The 16,536-nt window shown below is 39.2% G+C and overlaps 1 protein-coding gene across 1 annotated transcript in view; it reads left to right on the plus strand.

Moving 5' to 3' along the window:
- The window catches only part of LOC101048121 (amphiphysin), a 252,017-nt gene that overhangs the window by 76,675 nt on the left and 158,806 nt on the right, over positions 1 to 16,536 (plus strand). Inside the window, exon 2 of the mRNA XM_074379802.1 lies at positions 11,096 to 11,176. Within this exon, the coding sequence (XP_074235903.1) occupies positions 11,096 to 11,176 (81 nt within the window). The remainder of the gene's footprint in view (positions 1 to 11,095; positions 11,177 to 16,536) is intronic.

Genomic DNA, 16,536 nt, shown 5'->3' on the forward strand with positions numbered 1-16,536 from the left:
ATGAGGTTTTGCCATATTGGCCAGGCTAGTCTTGAACTCGTGAGCTCATGTAATCCACCTGCCTGGGCTTCCCAAAGTGCTGGGAGTACAGGCATGAGCCACCACACCCAGCCTGTCTCTCTTTTAACATTTGATTATTTTCTCTGAAGAAGTCAGGTTGAAGAAGAAGAATTTCCTTAAAAATAAACTAGAGATTTTGGCTGGCTGCGGTGTCTCATGCTTGTGATCTCAGCACTTTGGGAGGCTGAGGTGGGCGAATCACTTGAGGTCAGGAGTTTGAGACCAGCCTGGCCAGCATGGTAAAACCACATCACTAAAACACAAAAATTAGCCAGGCATGGTGGCACATGCCTGTAATCTCAGCTACTCAGGAGGCTGAGGCACTAGATTGCTTGAACCCAGGATGCAGAGGTTGCAGTGAGCCGAGATCGCATCATTACCCTCCAGCCTGAGTGACAGAGTGAAATTCTGTCTCAATAAACAAACAAACAAACAAACTTGAGGTTTTGGATCCATACACAATTATGCACCAGCTTTTCTAGGGAAAATAAGAAAAATCCATAAAACATGTAGAGAGAATGAAGTGTTCCTTCAATAGAATAGTTATCTTCTAAGTTATTAGTGAATGTCAGGTGTACAAATATGTGTGGAAAATACAGGGTTAAAAAATGTTACACAGCTTCTTTATTGCAAGACTTATTGGAACCTTTAATGTGCATACTGAGAGGAAAAATAATGAAAGGCTTATGAATTATGTCAGCTGGTATGCAAGTGATTATTAGCATGTGTATTTTCCACCTCTATGTAAATTCATTTTAGTATTCCTTATTTCCTATACATGTGAGCTTTTTGAATTATTCTTGGAATGGATTGTAGCATCTTGTCAATTCCCTCATACATTAATGCGTTTAATATAATCATTGACACATACTCATTTTATATATTTATGGGCATTGTGATTTTTCCTTTCTTTCTTTAAAAATGTTCTTTGAGGCTTTATAGGAGGATATGTAGTATTTGGTATTTTTCAAACAGATTTGTCTCTGGATTTTTCTTAATGGAGATTTCTGAGATTGTGTCCCACAGAATACATTTTGGGAAACTTCATTCCAGAAAGACCATGGTAAATCAGAAGGGTGGCTGAAAATCAAATTGCAGCCATGCATAGACTTACAACATCTCTGCAAAGTAGAAAGGGGGCAGGTGTTCTTATTCTGATTATGCTCCTGGTTAATATGGGGTACAGATCGGATAAGCAATGATTCCAAACTCTGCAAAGAGACTGTGCTCAGTCCTGCCCATTATCAAAGATTATAGTCCAGGCCCTTAACATGCTGCCTTATTGACTGTCTTTTCCAGCCACACCTCAATTTGCCCTCCCCAACCTTTCAGTTCTCTTGAAATAAAGGAGAAAGATTATTGACAAAGGTGAAACAAAAATTCCAAAAGTCTTCCCTATGCTTTCCTAATTAGTTACTGCAGGCTCTTGGGCATATGAACTCACTATCAGAATGAGAGGGAAGTTAGCAGCATTTGTTGAAAAAATGTTTTGTGATGCAAAACTTATGGACTGCAAGGAGCTCATGAAGATGAGTGTTGGCAAGAGGGCTTTTGGTGATGGAGGTTCAGAACAGGTGTGATCGGGGGCAGGTACTGCTGAGGACAGGGAAGGGTGGGGTTAGGTCAAGCTATGCACTGTTTGTTCCCTGGGAGTTTATTGCTTGTTCAATTAGAATGATCTTGTCTTGACATCTATGGAATAAGATGAAGTTGTTTTATTTTGTTTTTTTCTGTACCATTTTCTGCTGCTCCAATGAGACACCCTTGGTGGCCTGATCCATAATATTCTTACAAGGAGGGGATGTCCTCTTTGGCCTTTTGCTCATCAGAGGCTAATTAGGTTTCTCTAAGTGATGACAAAGTAGGGAGAATATATGTTTTATGTAACTTGCTTCCTCTCCTAGGGTATTTGAATTAATACAATAACCTATTTTGGGATGGAGATGATGTTATATAGTTTCCATTTAACAAAAGTATGTATCAAGCCGTTATTACATTTGAGTTCCTGACAATGTGATATGGTTAGTCAGAGTAGAATATAAAATAGAGGAAAATGACTTAATTGTCAAGGGGAAAGTGGAAGAATATGGCCACCAGGCTGTGTTTCCTTCTCCGTTCCTATTTTTAGGGCATTATAGTATAGTAGTTAGAATCTTATCTGTTTCCTTGTTAATTAATGAGTGAAAAATAACCATTGTACATATTCACATTGTACTTTGTGGGTATTGTGATTTCTTCCTGTTTTTCTTTAACAATATTCTTTATGACTCTGTAGAAGGATATATAGTCTTTGATGTTTTTCAAACAGATTTGTCCTTAGACTTTTAAAAATAGAGAATCCTGAGATTATGTCCCATGGAACTCATTTTGGGAAACACTATTCCAGAAAGATCATGGTAAATCAGAAGGGTAGCTGAAAACCAAATCCTAGCCTTACATAAGCTTGGTTACATACCAGCTGTATGATGGAGATCAATTACTTAACCTCTCAGTGTTCTCATCAGTAAAATGAATATAACCTTAGTAAGCTAACTCATAAGATTATTGTGAGGATTAAATACATTTTTAGATATAGGACTTTTAGATCTGTGCTTGATATATTATACATTTCCATAAGTGATAGCTAATAAATTACAGAATTATAGAGTTAGTAAAGTGGGTGTTTTTTATAAGCAGAAGAAAAGCAAGAACATGTTCTATTCATCTTTTCTGGAGTACTCCTCTTCATCTGTTTCATACACATCATCACAAGTAACCCCCTCTTGCCTTAGGGAACTTACAGCTCCCAATTGAAATCCTGGGTAGAGTTTTCTGGAATTTTTGTTCTACCTGAGTCAACATCTTCTTTAATATTTGTACAATGGATCAGTGTTTTTTTATTTTTTATTTTTAGTTTTTTGAGACAGGGTCTTGATCTCTCACTCAGGCTGAAGTACAGGGATGTGATCATAGCTGACTGTAGTCTTGACCTCTTGGGCTCAAGCAATCCTCCTGCCTCAGCCTCCCAAGAAGCTGAGACCAGCGGCACATGCCCCCATGCCTGGCTATTTTTTCTTTTTTAATGTTTGTAGAGATGAGGTCTCACCATGTTGCTCAGGCTGGTCTCTAACCCCTGGGCTCAGGCAGCCCTCCTGGCTTGGCCTCCCAAAATGTTGGGATTACAGGAGACCAGTTTTTACATTGCTGACTCATCTTTTATTGGTTCACTGGGTAACTGACATCATGAAGACTGCCGGAGGAATCTGTATAAAGCAATCAGTAACAGACCTGTTTTGTGGTGAATTTACCAAATGTAGAACCCTCTCTGGCTGCTGTGGCCACGTGCGTTTACAGCAGTTCTGATGCAGGATAGGTTGCTGCAAGTGTGGCAGATGTGAGTTTTCTCTCAAACATCTGGCTGATAGTAAATGGAAGATCCCTTCATCTAGCTAAGGAACATAGGATTAATTGAAATGATCTAAAGAGGTTGGAGGCTTATTGCATTATTGTCTGTAATAATGACATGAGACAGTGCTCTGTTTGTGAGTGGGGCCACTGGCGAACGAAAATCTGGTCTTTATCTGAGTCTCATGGGATGACTCACAGGCTTTAGCAGACTCCCACTGGATTTCGGTGTAATTGTTATACTCTGGATTGGATACTGAGGATATCAGGTTCATGAAAAAGTAATTATGGGACAGGATGACTCAGTTTGGAGGGAGAGACAGCAGGCACCAACTCCTGCAGAAGAGGACCACCTTGGATGCTAGGACTCAAATCCTTGCCAGGTCAATATTCCTCAAGCTGTCTTTCCCCGCCAGGATTTTTTTTTTCTTGAAGTCAGAGGGCTAAGTGTGCTGAAATTTCAAGGATTAGGAAAGAAAGAAGAGAGCAGCATTCTGGAACATGATACCTTTTCAGGTGGATGTGTGATTGGGAAGCAGCCTTGGTGGGTACTTACTGTGCTGCCTTTTAGAGCCCTTCTCACTTACCTCTGTTCCTGTTTAGGGACCTGAATTTTCTTTTCTCCATAATTTTCTAATTCCCAGTTGCCTCTGTCCCACTTAGGATAAACCTACTCATGTATGAAACATGTGATTTCTGTCTACTGTATGCCATTGTCAACCTTTTAAAGTGTGAAAGCCATTCAAATAGGTCAGAGGCTATGAATATTCTTTTATCTATTCTTGTTTATTTTCCCTAAAGTGTTTTCCAGAATTGGCAGGAAGGTTCATGCCAGCCTCAGAGGCTTTGACGATGTGATGGCTAATGCACTGTTTAAATCTGCCAAGGTAAGAAGTAGATATCATAATGGTACAGAAATAAATCCCCCAGAGGAGAAGCTGGAGGACAATGTGAGGACCTCGAAGGACCAAAAGATGCATTTCTTGTGTTTCATCTTAGTCCTCTCACATTAGGGCAAATTAAATCTACGTCCTTAAGTCCTGAAACACACCCAGAAAGAGGTCAAAGGACTAAGACGATGAAGTTTGGGAAACAGTGCAGGACGTGCCCAGCAGGAAGCTTTAGGACAAGCAGCTACCCTGCCCTTACCTTCCCTGATGGCCTCTCTCCAGTCCTAAGTTATGGGACTTTGTAGTGTTAGAGTGAGCACAGGATAAGAACGAGCAGATGGATAGGTGGGTACACGGACTGATGAATGAATAAATCATCTGGACATGGGCACAAGTGAAACATCACTCCTCCATGTCCTGTCCAGAAGAGGCCATGGCCATCCGATCTAGTTTACTCCTGGATTAACTACATGGATAATGTATACATTATTTTATGTGCTCTTCTTCTTTTTTTTTTTTTTTTTTTTTTTTTTTTTTTTTTTTTGTAAGAACAGAAAGTGTGAAGGCAGAAGTGTCTCCTTGTTAAAGAAGACTAATTAAATTGTATGATTTTCTTCTTGACTTTTAGAGTCTGGCTCAAGGAAGCATGAGTCACCCGGAGTTGGAAATTTGTCTAAGTGGAGCCCTCATCCAATGGATGAATCTCACTAAGGCATCCTGGTGGCCAACCCTGCCATCATTCTTGTCTCAGTAGCAAGCCATACCTGGCCTTCATCTTGAACTGCTTTGTGATCTGCAGCCTTTCCTCTCATCAACTGCCTCATTTCTGATTGTAGGACTAGTTTTTTGTTTTTTGGTTTTTTTTTTTTTTTTTTTTGCTTGGGGTCACACCTTCTCATAGCTTGACTTTTCTTTGATCTTTCCCCCTGATTAACAGAAGTTATTACTGTGTGGAATGGAATATTGTGAACTTTGTCTTTGACTTAAAATGTCAAACACTTTTTTGAAAGCTGCCAACACAATATTCTACTCCTAATTTAAAATGTTAAGAGAAGGCAATTATTCTCTTACTATAGTAGGATTTAGTTTGTATTGGACTGTGAAGACTTGAAACTTGATCAGAATTTTGGCTTTATAGTTTGGAGAAACTGCCCAAATCAAAGAGTTCTCAATTTTTAGGGACTTTACTTGGGCACTTTATACATGGACAATTGCCCTAGAAGAGAATGTGAGACCTGTATCATTGGGGCAGTCCTTGCCACCCAAGCTGAGGAACTAACTGCCTTAGAAGAGATTGAAAGAGGATTTAAGATGAAATATTCCAAGTTACCATATTCATACTTTTCCTTCCTATTTAATTTTTTACTTGCCTTTATCATCTCATGCCTCTTAGGACTAGATCAGAACTTTTGAGCTTGGGGTGAGGGTCAGAGAAGGAGCACACAGCCCTAACAGAATATGTCAGAATCTCACTGAAAGGAAGTGAAATTTGAAAAGCTTATTCAACGTAGTATATAATTTTGCATTTGAAAAGCTGCAGCACTAAAAGTAACAACACAAATCTCACTGTTTCAAAATACTAAAGTGTCAATGTAGATGAAATTATCTTTGAAGTAAAAGATGCAAGCCTTAAACTAAAATGCATAAGGCACAGAACTTTCTTCTTTTTATCTGTAGGTGGAAGATGTGTCATGTTGATGTCAAAATCTGCATATCAAATACATAAATACATAGTAATCCTCCTGTAATATCAACAGTGCCACACCATTCAGGTTTAATTGGTGTTTTCAACACTGCCAAAGGAGTGGTTAATGAGAGAGGTCATTTAAATTATCAACACACTGTCAAATACTCATGACATAGAGCAAGGCAAAAAACGTTTTTACTTATCTCAGCTCTGGGTTTCACTGTCTTTGGTGCCTTAAGATCTTTTCTATATAGCAGATCAATCTTACCACCTCCATTGAGGTTGCTGCAGGAAAATGACAAAACTGTTTACCTGCAGGCAACTGCACATCATGGCCTTTGTCTCAGTGGGGCCTTCAGTTTCATCTAAAAGTCATGCCATGTATCTCTGGTTCTCATTTTTTCCAGTTCCACATCTGAATCACTCCCCTCTCCTCGGGACCTTTCCCATGACCTTGCCCCACTGCTGCTCAGCAGATGATCTGGTCTTTTACCCCAGAGGAGAGATGGATCTGCCGTGCGTGCATTCCTTCCAATTTGGCCAGGGAAGATTTGGCAATCTTCCCTGCCTTCTCAGAAATCCTTCCTGTTTCTGAGGAACAGTTGTGCCTCTCCCTGAGCAAGGTGGATCCTTTCTGGTGAATCTGAGATGCCACCCTGTTTGAAACTTTTCTTACTGTGTGACACCTTCATAGCTCTTGCCTCCTTTCTGTGGTCAGTTCTCTCTGGCCTAGAAACAGGGTCAGGTATTGCTTCTTTGAATCTTCATGTCCCCAGGTTCTGGAAAAAGAACCTGTTTGCTCTTCTCACTCCTATTTGCTCAATCTACTGTGATCTGCTTTCTGACTGCCATTCCACTCATAGCCCTTGGCAAGGTCCCCAGGGACCTTCTGGTTGCTAAATCCAGTGGACACGTTCAGGGCTTTTGGTTTTTAACTTGCCGAGTTTTCTGTAGCAATTGAAACTGTCTCCTTTGATTTCTATGAATTTGCTCCTGGTTTGACCATACCTCAGGGTCCCCAGTCTCCTGTCAAGATTTTCCTCCTCTGCCCGTTTTTCAAATAATGATTTTTCTGCACTGTCTTTGGTCCACTTCTTTCCATAGATCGTATTTTCTCTGGGCTTTCTCATACACTCTAGTAGCTTTACTGCCACCCAACTCTGGTGATTTCCAAAGTGTAACTGTAGCTCAGAGCATCTGTCGTAACCTTGGCCATATCATGCTGTTTGCTGTATCTCTACCTGGATGCCACAGAGCTGTCTCAAACCCTGTATGTCCAAAATGATGTCTAATTTGTTTGAAGGAATCAATGCCTACTCAGTTTCTCCCACAGAAACCTGAAGTCATCCTTCACTCTGTTGTTCTTCATTCTTTTCATCTCCTAAGCCATTATGTACTGTGTATTATATTTCTTAAAGATTTATCTGTTCACTAGCTCCGGTTCTGTCATTTATTGCCCGGACTATTAAAAAAAAAAAAAAAACAAAAAAAAAACCTCTTAACTGGTCTCATTATTCCTATCTTGCTTTCTTCTAATCTGTCTCTAACCATGTCACCAAGGAGTAGATCTCTTCCTGTGGCTCCCTCCAGAGAAACACTTCATTGGCTCTCCATGGTCTGTACAAGAAAATCAAAGTTCTGAGTCTTGCTGCCTAAGCCTTTCTGTAATCTGCCCTCTGCCTATCAATGCCACCCTTGTCCATGCCAGTTCCACACCTCCCACCCTGGACTTAAATACTGTTGAATGATCGCAGCCTTTAGAATGCAGCCTATTATTCCTGTTGCCCCTTAGCCCAGTGTTTGATGCATAATCTTTAGTAAATATGAAGAACATTTCTTCTCTGCTACTGTTCACTGTTATTTGCATTCTTCACTAGGGAAAATGTCTAACATAATACGTTTATTATGGATTCTCAGAATTAGAATGTATTTGAAATGTGACATAGTCTATTTACCTGGTTGATGAGTAAGTCCCTTCTCTGGGACCCTAACTATTGATTAAGCTCATATAACTTCTAGAATGATGAGCTTATTAACTCTAGCAATGAGCTATTTAATTTCCAGAAAGCTACAATGAAAACTTTTGTGAAAACAAATTTTCAATGTACGTTTTACCTACTGATGTGAGTTTCCTGGCAGAGCAAGTTTGATCCTTCTTTGTTGTGATGGTCCTTCCAGTGTTTGAGGATGGCTGTGCTCTTTTCCCTGGGTCTTCTCTTCTCCCTGCTACTATACTAAATCATATCAAGTGTTGTTCTCATTACATAGTGTCAACTCTGCCTTTTTGAGAGCTCATTTAGTTGGCTCCAGACTGTCTGTGTATTTATGTGTTTACCAACTTGTTTACCTCTGAGAATGTCTAGGGCCACTTACCTGGTAACTGTTAGGCTTTGTTAGTGCAGCCTGAGATTACATTAGATGCTCTGGCAGCAGCATCACTTTGCTGGCTCATACTGACTATGTGTTAAAGTCATCCCTTCTACTTAAGGGTGGAAACCACCCATCCCTAACATCTGTCTTGCTGCATTTTGGTTGAAAGTTGAATAATAAATCTGGTGCTTGTACAGTTACATTTTGTCCCAAGTTTTATCCTTGTTGAATTTTATCTTGTTAAATAAGGTATTTTGTGAATCCTGATTTTGGTCATGTAACATTTTCAACATCGTCCCTGGCTTTTTGTCAGTATAAGCTTATACACTGATGAAGTTCAGTGGGGTTAGATCACGCACTGGGGCCTGTTGGAGGATAGGGGGCTAGGGGAGAGATGAAAATATCTATAATAATAATAAATATTCTTTGTTGAGCATTAACTATATGCTGGTCATCATAGCCTGGTATTTCCATGTGTATCCTTGGTGGTTCCATGCAACACTGTGAAGCAGGCACTATTCATACCTTTATCTTACGTGTGAGCCACTCAGTCAGATATAGGTCCCTCATGGTTGCCTCTGGAAGACTTATTTTCAGTTTATATTAATTGGCTTATCATTATCTTTTGTGGGAGTTTTTAACCAGCCACTAACACATCCACTTACTTGTACTAAAATCTAATATGTACATTAATTATAAAAATTCTATAGTATGATAAACTCATAAATATTTATCTTAATGATTTTCTTGTTACTTTAACTATTGAGAAAACTATGGAAAATGCAGAAAGTTGTAAAGAAGAAAATAATGATCACCCTTAATCTTATCATCCAGAAATAACCGCTATTAACTTTTTAACAGAGTTATAGTCTTTTTACATATATACATAATTTCATGTATATATGTAATTTCATTACATATATATATATGAAACTCAAGTGACAGGAGAGTATTATATATATAGTAATTATATGTCCTTTTAATATTTATGACACTAGATTCCTCTAGCTTTTGAAAAATAATACATTTACAATGAAAAATAACATATTTCATATTACATGTAGTATTGGTCTATGAAGTGAAATTGGATGATATGGAATAATTGGTAATGTGTGAATCTGAATACAATTTTATTTTAAAAATAAATCTTTGTTAATGACAGAGAAAAGGAAAAAATGCTAGCACATTTTATGAACAACTATTTTTAGAATAGAATAAAAAATCATTTTCATTGAGAATAATTACTTTTGGTTCAAAGAAAATTTATTTCTTGCATGGACTCTGAGTTATTGGGTAAATACTTTGATACTTAGGTTTATTTATTAATATAACATTATAAATGAATCTTGGGGAAATATGTGAGCTATGAAAATATCTAGTAAAAAAGACATGTTTATCATTTGTTACTCAGGAAAATGAGTTCTTCATGTATTTCTGAAGTATAATATTAGTTATCTTCTTTCTGTCCTGCCTTTCAAAGGGAGCAAGTACGATTTATTACGTATGTCCTCTGTCTCAAAGAGACTTTATGCTATGTCTTATCTTTGATTTGTTATTTGTGGATCTGTCTTGTCTATTCCACTAGAGTATACATTTTTTTTTAGGATTAAGTGTTAGGGCCTTGCCTTTTAGTATTTCTGGATGACCAGTGTTTAGCATGGGGCTTTGTGTATCCCATGACTTCTTTGAGTGTTAATTGAGTTGAAGGGAGTATCAGAAGATGGTGAGAGGGTACTTACCATTATCCTGGCTTCTAATACTGTCCCTATGAAGTAGATCAGGGGTCCCCAAACCCTGGGCCTCAGACTATTACCAGTTCATGGTGCCAGTGAGGAACCAGGCCACACAGCAGGAGGTGAGCAGTAGGGGAGGGAGCATTACTGCCTGAGCTCCACCTCCTGTCAGATCAGCAGCGGCATTAGGTTCTCATAGGAATGCAAACCCTACTGTGAACTGTGCATGTGAGGGATCTAGGTTGTGTGCCCCTTATGAGAATCTAATGCCTGACAATCTGTCACTGTCTCCCATCACCCCCAGATAGGACCATCTAATTGCAAGAAACCAAGCTCAGGGCTCCCATTGTTTCTACGTTATGGTGAGTTTTATAATTATTTCATTATATATTACAGTGTAATAATAATAGAAATAAAGTGCACAATAAATGTAATGTGCTTGAATCATCCTAAAACCATTTCCCCCTCCACCCTCTGGTCAGTGGAAAAATTGTCTTCCATGAAACTGGTCCCTGGGGCCAAAAAGGTTGGGGACTGCTGAAATAGATGAATACTTTAGTGAGACAGCTTTGGTCTACTGTTCACAGCAGTTGAGTACCAATGATGCATTCAGCATTGTGCCAGATGCTTTGTACAAAAAGACAAGTAAGGCATAGCTTCTGTCTCTAAGTCATGCACAGCCTGCTAAAGGAAACAGTTATGTAAAGAAATAAGTGCAGTGTAGCATAACACTTGCTCAAAGCCACACAGCCTGTGAGGGGCAGGACTGGGATTCAGGTTTTTTTTGTTGTTGTTGTTCAACTCCAGAGCTGCCAAGCCAAGATGCTTCCAGAACAGAAAACCTAGGAGTGCTGATAGTTTTTGCTGTGCTCCTCAGAGCAAAATAGCAGCCTTGCTCCATTAACAGAAAATTCACATCTTCTTTTGAAAACATTATTAAATTAAACCATTTTGTTTTATTTGCAAATTAGGTCCTTCAGAAGCTGGGGAAAGCTGATGAGACAAAAGACGAACAGTTTGAAGAATATGTCCAGAACTTCAAACGGCAAGAAGTGAGTCCATTTGTTCAGTTTCTGGAGTGGGAAATGGGTTAACTGTGTTTGTGTCTTAGTATATAAGTAAAATGCATTAAAATTAATAAAAGAATAGGCAGGGTCAGCACTCACTTGAGAGTAATAATTGCTAATTCTGTAGAATTTCCTATGGAAGATGAGGAAAAGGCCGTAGAGAGTAAGTTTTAGAATCTCGGGAGATAAAAACTTTGCTGCTCTGGACTGCTTTAGTTTTTTATTAAATTTTATTTTTTGAGACAGAGTCTCACTCAGGTTGCCCAGGTTGGAGTGCAGCGACACAATTTTGGCTCAATGCAGCCTCAACATCCTTGGGCTCAGGTGTTTCTCCCACCTCAGCCTCCTGAGTAGCTGGGATTACAGGTGTACAACATCACATGCAGCTAATTTTTTGTGTTTTTAGTAGAAATTGGGTTTTGCCATGTTGCCCAGGATGGTCTTGAACTCCTGGACTCAAGTGATCCACCCACCGAGGTCTCCCAAAGTGTTGGGATTACAGACGTGAGCTACCAGGCCTGGTCTTGGACTATTTTAATACAGATGACTGATGTATAAAAATGCTGGTGTTTCTGATGGTATATACTTCACTGAACATTAGAAAAGCAATAGTTTAATACTTCTAGTAAAATGACCTTAATTGTTGCGTGCTTCAAGAGCATGCATTTGCAACAGGGATTATAGAATATCTTCCTTGAGGGGGCGAAAATTGGTTCTTGGTGTGTGAAGAAAACTTACTCTTTTAGCCTATAAAGCATAAACATACATCAGATAAATAGATGTATAGGATATTCACGGTATTAAAATTGTACTGGGGGTATAATTAGGAAAAAAATCTTAAAAGACTCCTTGGGGAAGTGACAATGTGAAAAAGGTTGAGAAAGAGTTTGTGATGTTTGTTCCTTTAGTTATGTGTTTAACAGACATGTGGATAAAGAAACTATTTTTAAATGATGTGTCTTGATCTCTACGGCTTGGAAAATTGGCTAGAATATCTCTCTGCAGATAGCATGCATGAGGGCTGGGGAGGGGAAGATGGGAGTGGGGCCCTCTGAGCTTAGAAGCCTCAAATCTAGAGATCTCCTTGGTGAGAAGAAGGCTGGCTCAGAAGGCTTTAGGAAATAGGGTTTGGACATTATAATGTCTAATTGTGTGGGGAACAATATAAGGACACGGATTTATTTTCCTGCTGTCATTGGAGCTGCCAGTGTCCACAGAGGGAATTTTGGTCTCAGGGATGACACCAATAACGAGAAATCAGCACAGGTTTTATTTTGCCTCCTTTGTCACAGACCTTAGGGGTTTATCTCTTCCATTTGTGTATCAGGGTTCCTGCTGTTTGTCTCACCAAGACATTCTATTTCTTTTTCTCACCAAAAGGGGTTATAAATTTCAGGAGATGTAGAGCCAGATAGACCAGTTTGCCAAAAGACATTTCTGAATGTCTCCAGTTTCATCCCAAGACGGAGGGTTGGCACGTGTGACAAGTAGTCAGTTTACCACAAATGAGAGCAAACGTTCTATCTAAACATGAGAAAAGGGAGAGGGGAGCTAGAGAACAAAACAGTAACGGGGAGAAAAATTGACCGTGGCTAAACAAACAAATATTACAGAGCACTTTGGCTTAATAAAGGTGGAAAAGAGAATTCCTAGAGAAATGTTGGACCTGGGCCCACAGAATATATAGTCTCCCAGTCTCCTCCAGGAGAAGGAGGGTCTACACGTCAACTTCTGTTCTCAGTTGGTGAGTTTTCACACATCTCCTGCATGTGAGTAGCTCTCAAATAGATGATTGTCTTGGATTGCAGGAACTTCCCACACACAAAGTTGTCCGTCAGTGCCCTGTGACTTTGCAGGCAATCCCAAATGTCTGCTCTAAAAGATTGGATTTAGACTGAAGAAGTGATTCATGTTTACGGTTTTCCCTACCTAAGGATTTACACCGTACCCGTCAAAACCTTTTCTTCCTGTCTGGCATGTCCCCATGGACCTAATTAGTTCTTTGCTCTTGGAGTTTTTCTCTATCACTTTTATGGCACTTTGATGTTGTTAACACCCCAGAAGGTTAACTTTGGAAGCATCAGATTCAGTAATGCAGTCATGCCAGAAGCACTTTGCATTTTCTGATTAGTGAATTTTCATTGTTTTTTTTTTTTTTTTTTTTTTTTTTTCCAGCTTTCTTGACTGTCCCGGGTGAGGATTGCTTTTTATTGAAGGTTACTAGAAGGTACTAGAGAAAAGTCCAGTTGATTAAACTATCAACTACATTGGCAGAGTGATACTAGGAGCAGCAGCGTGGGGTGACTTTAAACTGCTGTCCCACCATCTATTTTGGTCACTATGTACAGTATTCATTTTCAAATGTTACGGGGCATGGCATATTATCACCTGGGAAGACTAGCGCCTTAGTTCTCTCAAGAATATTAACCGATTTTAAAACCTGTGTGAAACTTCAAAACTTGGGAGAATTTGAATAAGCAATTTTGTTTTATAAGAGTAAGGCAAATAGACTGTAAATGTAGGAAATGTTATTTCTCAGGCAGTCTCTTGATCCCATTTGGTTCACTTTGAAAATATTTTTGCATCAGAAACATCTTGCATTTTCACATCCTCATTTTAATCAGAAATAGAAAGTTTATAATCATTATAGTGGAGTGAGGAAGGAAAGTCTTACCTTACCCTTCTCTGTATATTAGAGAGATACAAGGAGAAAGGGAAGGAGGATAGAAGGAAAAGAAGGGGGGCATTTATTAATTTTTTTTGAAACCTATTAAAGGTTGAGAAGTGTAGCTGAAGACTGAATTTATTAATGCTCTGCAGAGAGAAAAATTCTCTTATTCCCAATATGTATTGGTGATCGATTTGCATGTGTTGTGCATGCTGAAAAAGATGTGGTACTTACGTAGCAACATTTACCTAGAAGAAAGCATCTGCCAAGATTATGGTTACATCTGCAAGGTCTATTATTCTCAATATTAACGTAATGATGAATCAGTACTCTGAAGAGAGAAAGCATTACCTAAAGGCTACAGACTCTAAAGGCATTATCTAACCTAGGAAATCGATTCCATAGTTTTTACTATGAATATGTATATTTTATATCCCAAAAGATACTATTGATAGCGTAAAAAGAAACCATATTTGGATTTGTGCTTTGTATTATAGTCACCTGACCACACTCAAGTAGTGCTTAATAAAGAAATAGACCATTCTGGAATGTTCTAGAATGTATTCAAACATTTATAGGGGCTCAGTTATCTTGCCTTTAGATTCCTTTTATAAAATCATAAGATCCTTGTAGTTACTGATATATTCATTCCCTGCTTGTTCATGCTGGAAACGAAAGTGGCAGAAAGGTCTGAGTTTGAACTTTGGCTTGGGACTTTGCTTTCTTTTATTCCAACCCTAAGTTTTCCTTTTGATCTCGAACTTCTTTTCCTAAAACATGGTTTGTGTGAGACTGAGAACAATGACAAAGGATCTGTACATACTTTCTTTCGTCCATTGGATTCCCAATTGCTGTACGTTTTGTGGTCCACGTTTTATAAACTACTTAATTAAAACAAGGAGAGCCTGGTGCCGTGGCGCGTGTCTGTAGTTCCAGCTACTCAGAAGGTTGAGGCTGGAAGACCACTTGAGCCCAGGAGTCCTGGGTTGTATTGTGCTATGCTAATGGGGTTTCTGCACTAATTTCAGCATTAATATGGTGACCTCCTGGGAGCGGGGAACCGCCAGGTTGCCTAAGTAGGGGTGAACCTGCCCAGGTTGAAAATGGAGCAGGTCAAAAATCCTATATTGAGTAGTGGGATTGCACCTGTGAACAGCCACTGCACTGCAGTTTGGGCAACACAATGAGGCCTCGTCTCTAAAAAATAAATGAAAATGAAAAATAAAAGACGGAGGAAGGGAGAAATTAGGAGTAGAGCATCAGGGAATAGAGTGAACTCTTCTACAAAGAACTTGGAGTTTTCCATGACAATGCATGCTAAAGAGAGCAAGGATTGTAGAAATCCAGCAGAACAGAATCTGACTTAATTTCCTCCTCACAGGACCTTTTTTCCCTTTCTATTTTCCCCTCTTATCAAAGCTGCTAACAAGTAGCAAAATTGACTGGCTCGAACGTCAGCTGCTTTCAGTTCTGCAGGTTTTCTGCGGACAGATTTCTTAATGAGCAGAAAAAAAGGTCCCACTGTGGAAGGAAGGTCCTTGGCTTCTCTCTCCCTCCTTCCTGCTAATAACCTCTTCCAGTAAGATGCTGCACCTGTGGCAAACGTGCTGATTAAAAGAAGATAACTTGAGGGCTGGTTGAGCTCAGATAACCAACTATTTGGTCACATTTTATTGAGTGCAGGTGTGAGCACCCTCATCCAGATCCCATCTGAGAACAATAGTTCAAATAAAGGAAAGGGAGCCTGGATTCTCCTTCCGGCATCTGCTTCCATAGGCTTCCATTCCCTCATTGAAATACCATAGCAGTGTTGTGCAGCCCCTCTATGGCCCAGGACTGAGTGATGGGCTAACTTTTGTGTAAGATGAATCAATAAGAGAAGAAACCCCGGGACCTTGAAATCCTTTCCAGTGGTGAGAATTCCGACCAGCCTTGGGTGAGTAGGATGCCCTAGCAACTATTTAAAGCTGGGCCACGTCCTCTCCTTACACTGAACTCACCCCTCCTGGGCACAGGGATCCTGTTTTGCTGCTTGTATGTTTATTTTCAAGGGAGCTAGTACTTTGCTGGTAAACTTAACAAATACTTGTTAAACTCGAAGCTGAACTAGTGGCAGAAATTATCACTTTAAGTGCATTCCTAGAGTACGTTTTTATTTCTGGGATGTAAGAGATACTGGATATGGTATGTTTTTGTAAGCAGCTTCATGACATTTTAAGAACCTAATGTAGGTGCATATAAATGATTAAAGAGAAAATTTTTAGAAGTTTTAAGAAAGAATGTAAAATAGAAGTATACTGCCACAGTATACATGTTAAGGTGTGGATAAATTTTTAATTTATGATAGATTTTACTTCAGAAGCTTTTTGCAATTTGCTTGAGCAGATAGGGCTAGAAAATACCTTAGAACATTTATTTTTGACACAGATAGCCGTGATGTGACTATATTAGTGTGTCTACCTTTCATTAAATATTAATCTTGATCTTCTCATGAAATAGTCATTGCCTTGATTAAATGTGATCCCATTAGATCTGTTTCAAATAATGATCCAATTCTAAATGGCAGTATGGAGAGCCTGAGTTGGCCTACACAGCATTTTGTCAGGTTACTAGACCTTCTGGATTCTGAATAAGAACTTCAGTTGGCAAGTTTTGTGCCCTTTAGAGCAGTATTTTT

This window comes from Saimiri boliviensis, chromosome 10, assembly GCF_048565385.1.
Source record: "Saimiri boliviensis isolate mSaiBol1 chromosome 10, mSaiBol1.pri, whole genome shotgun sequence".
In the NCBI taxonomy this organism is placed as follows: Eukaryota; Metazoa; Chordata; class Mammalia; order Primates; family Cebidae; genus Saimiri; species Saimiri boliviensis.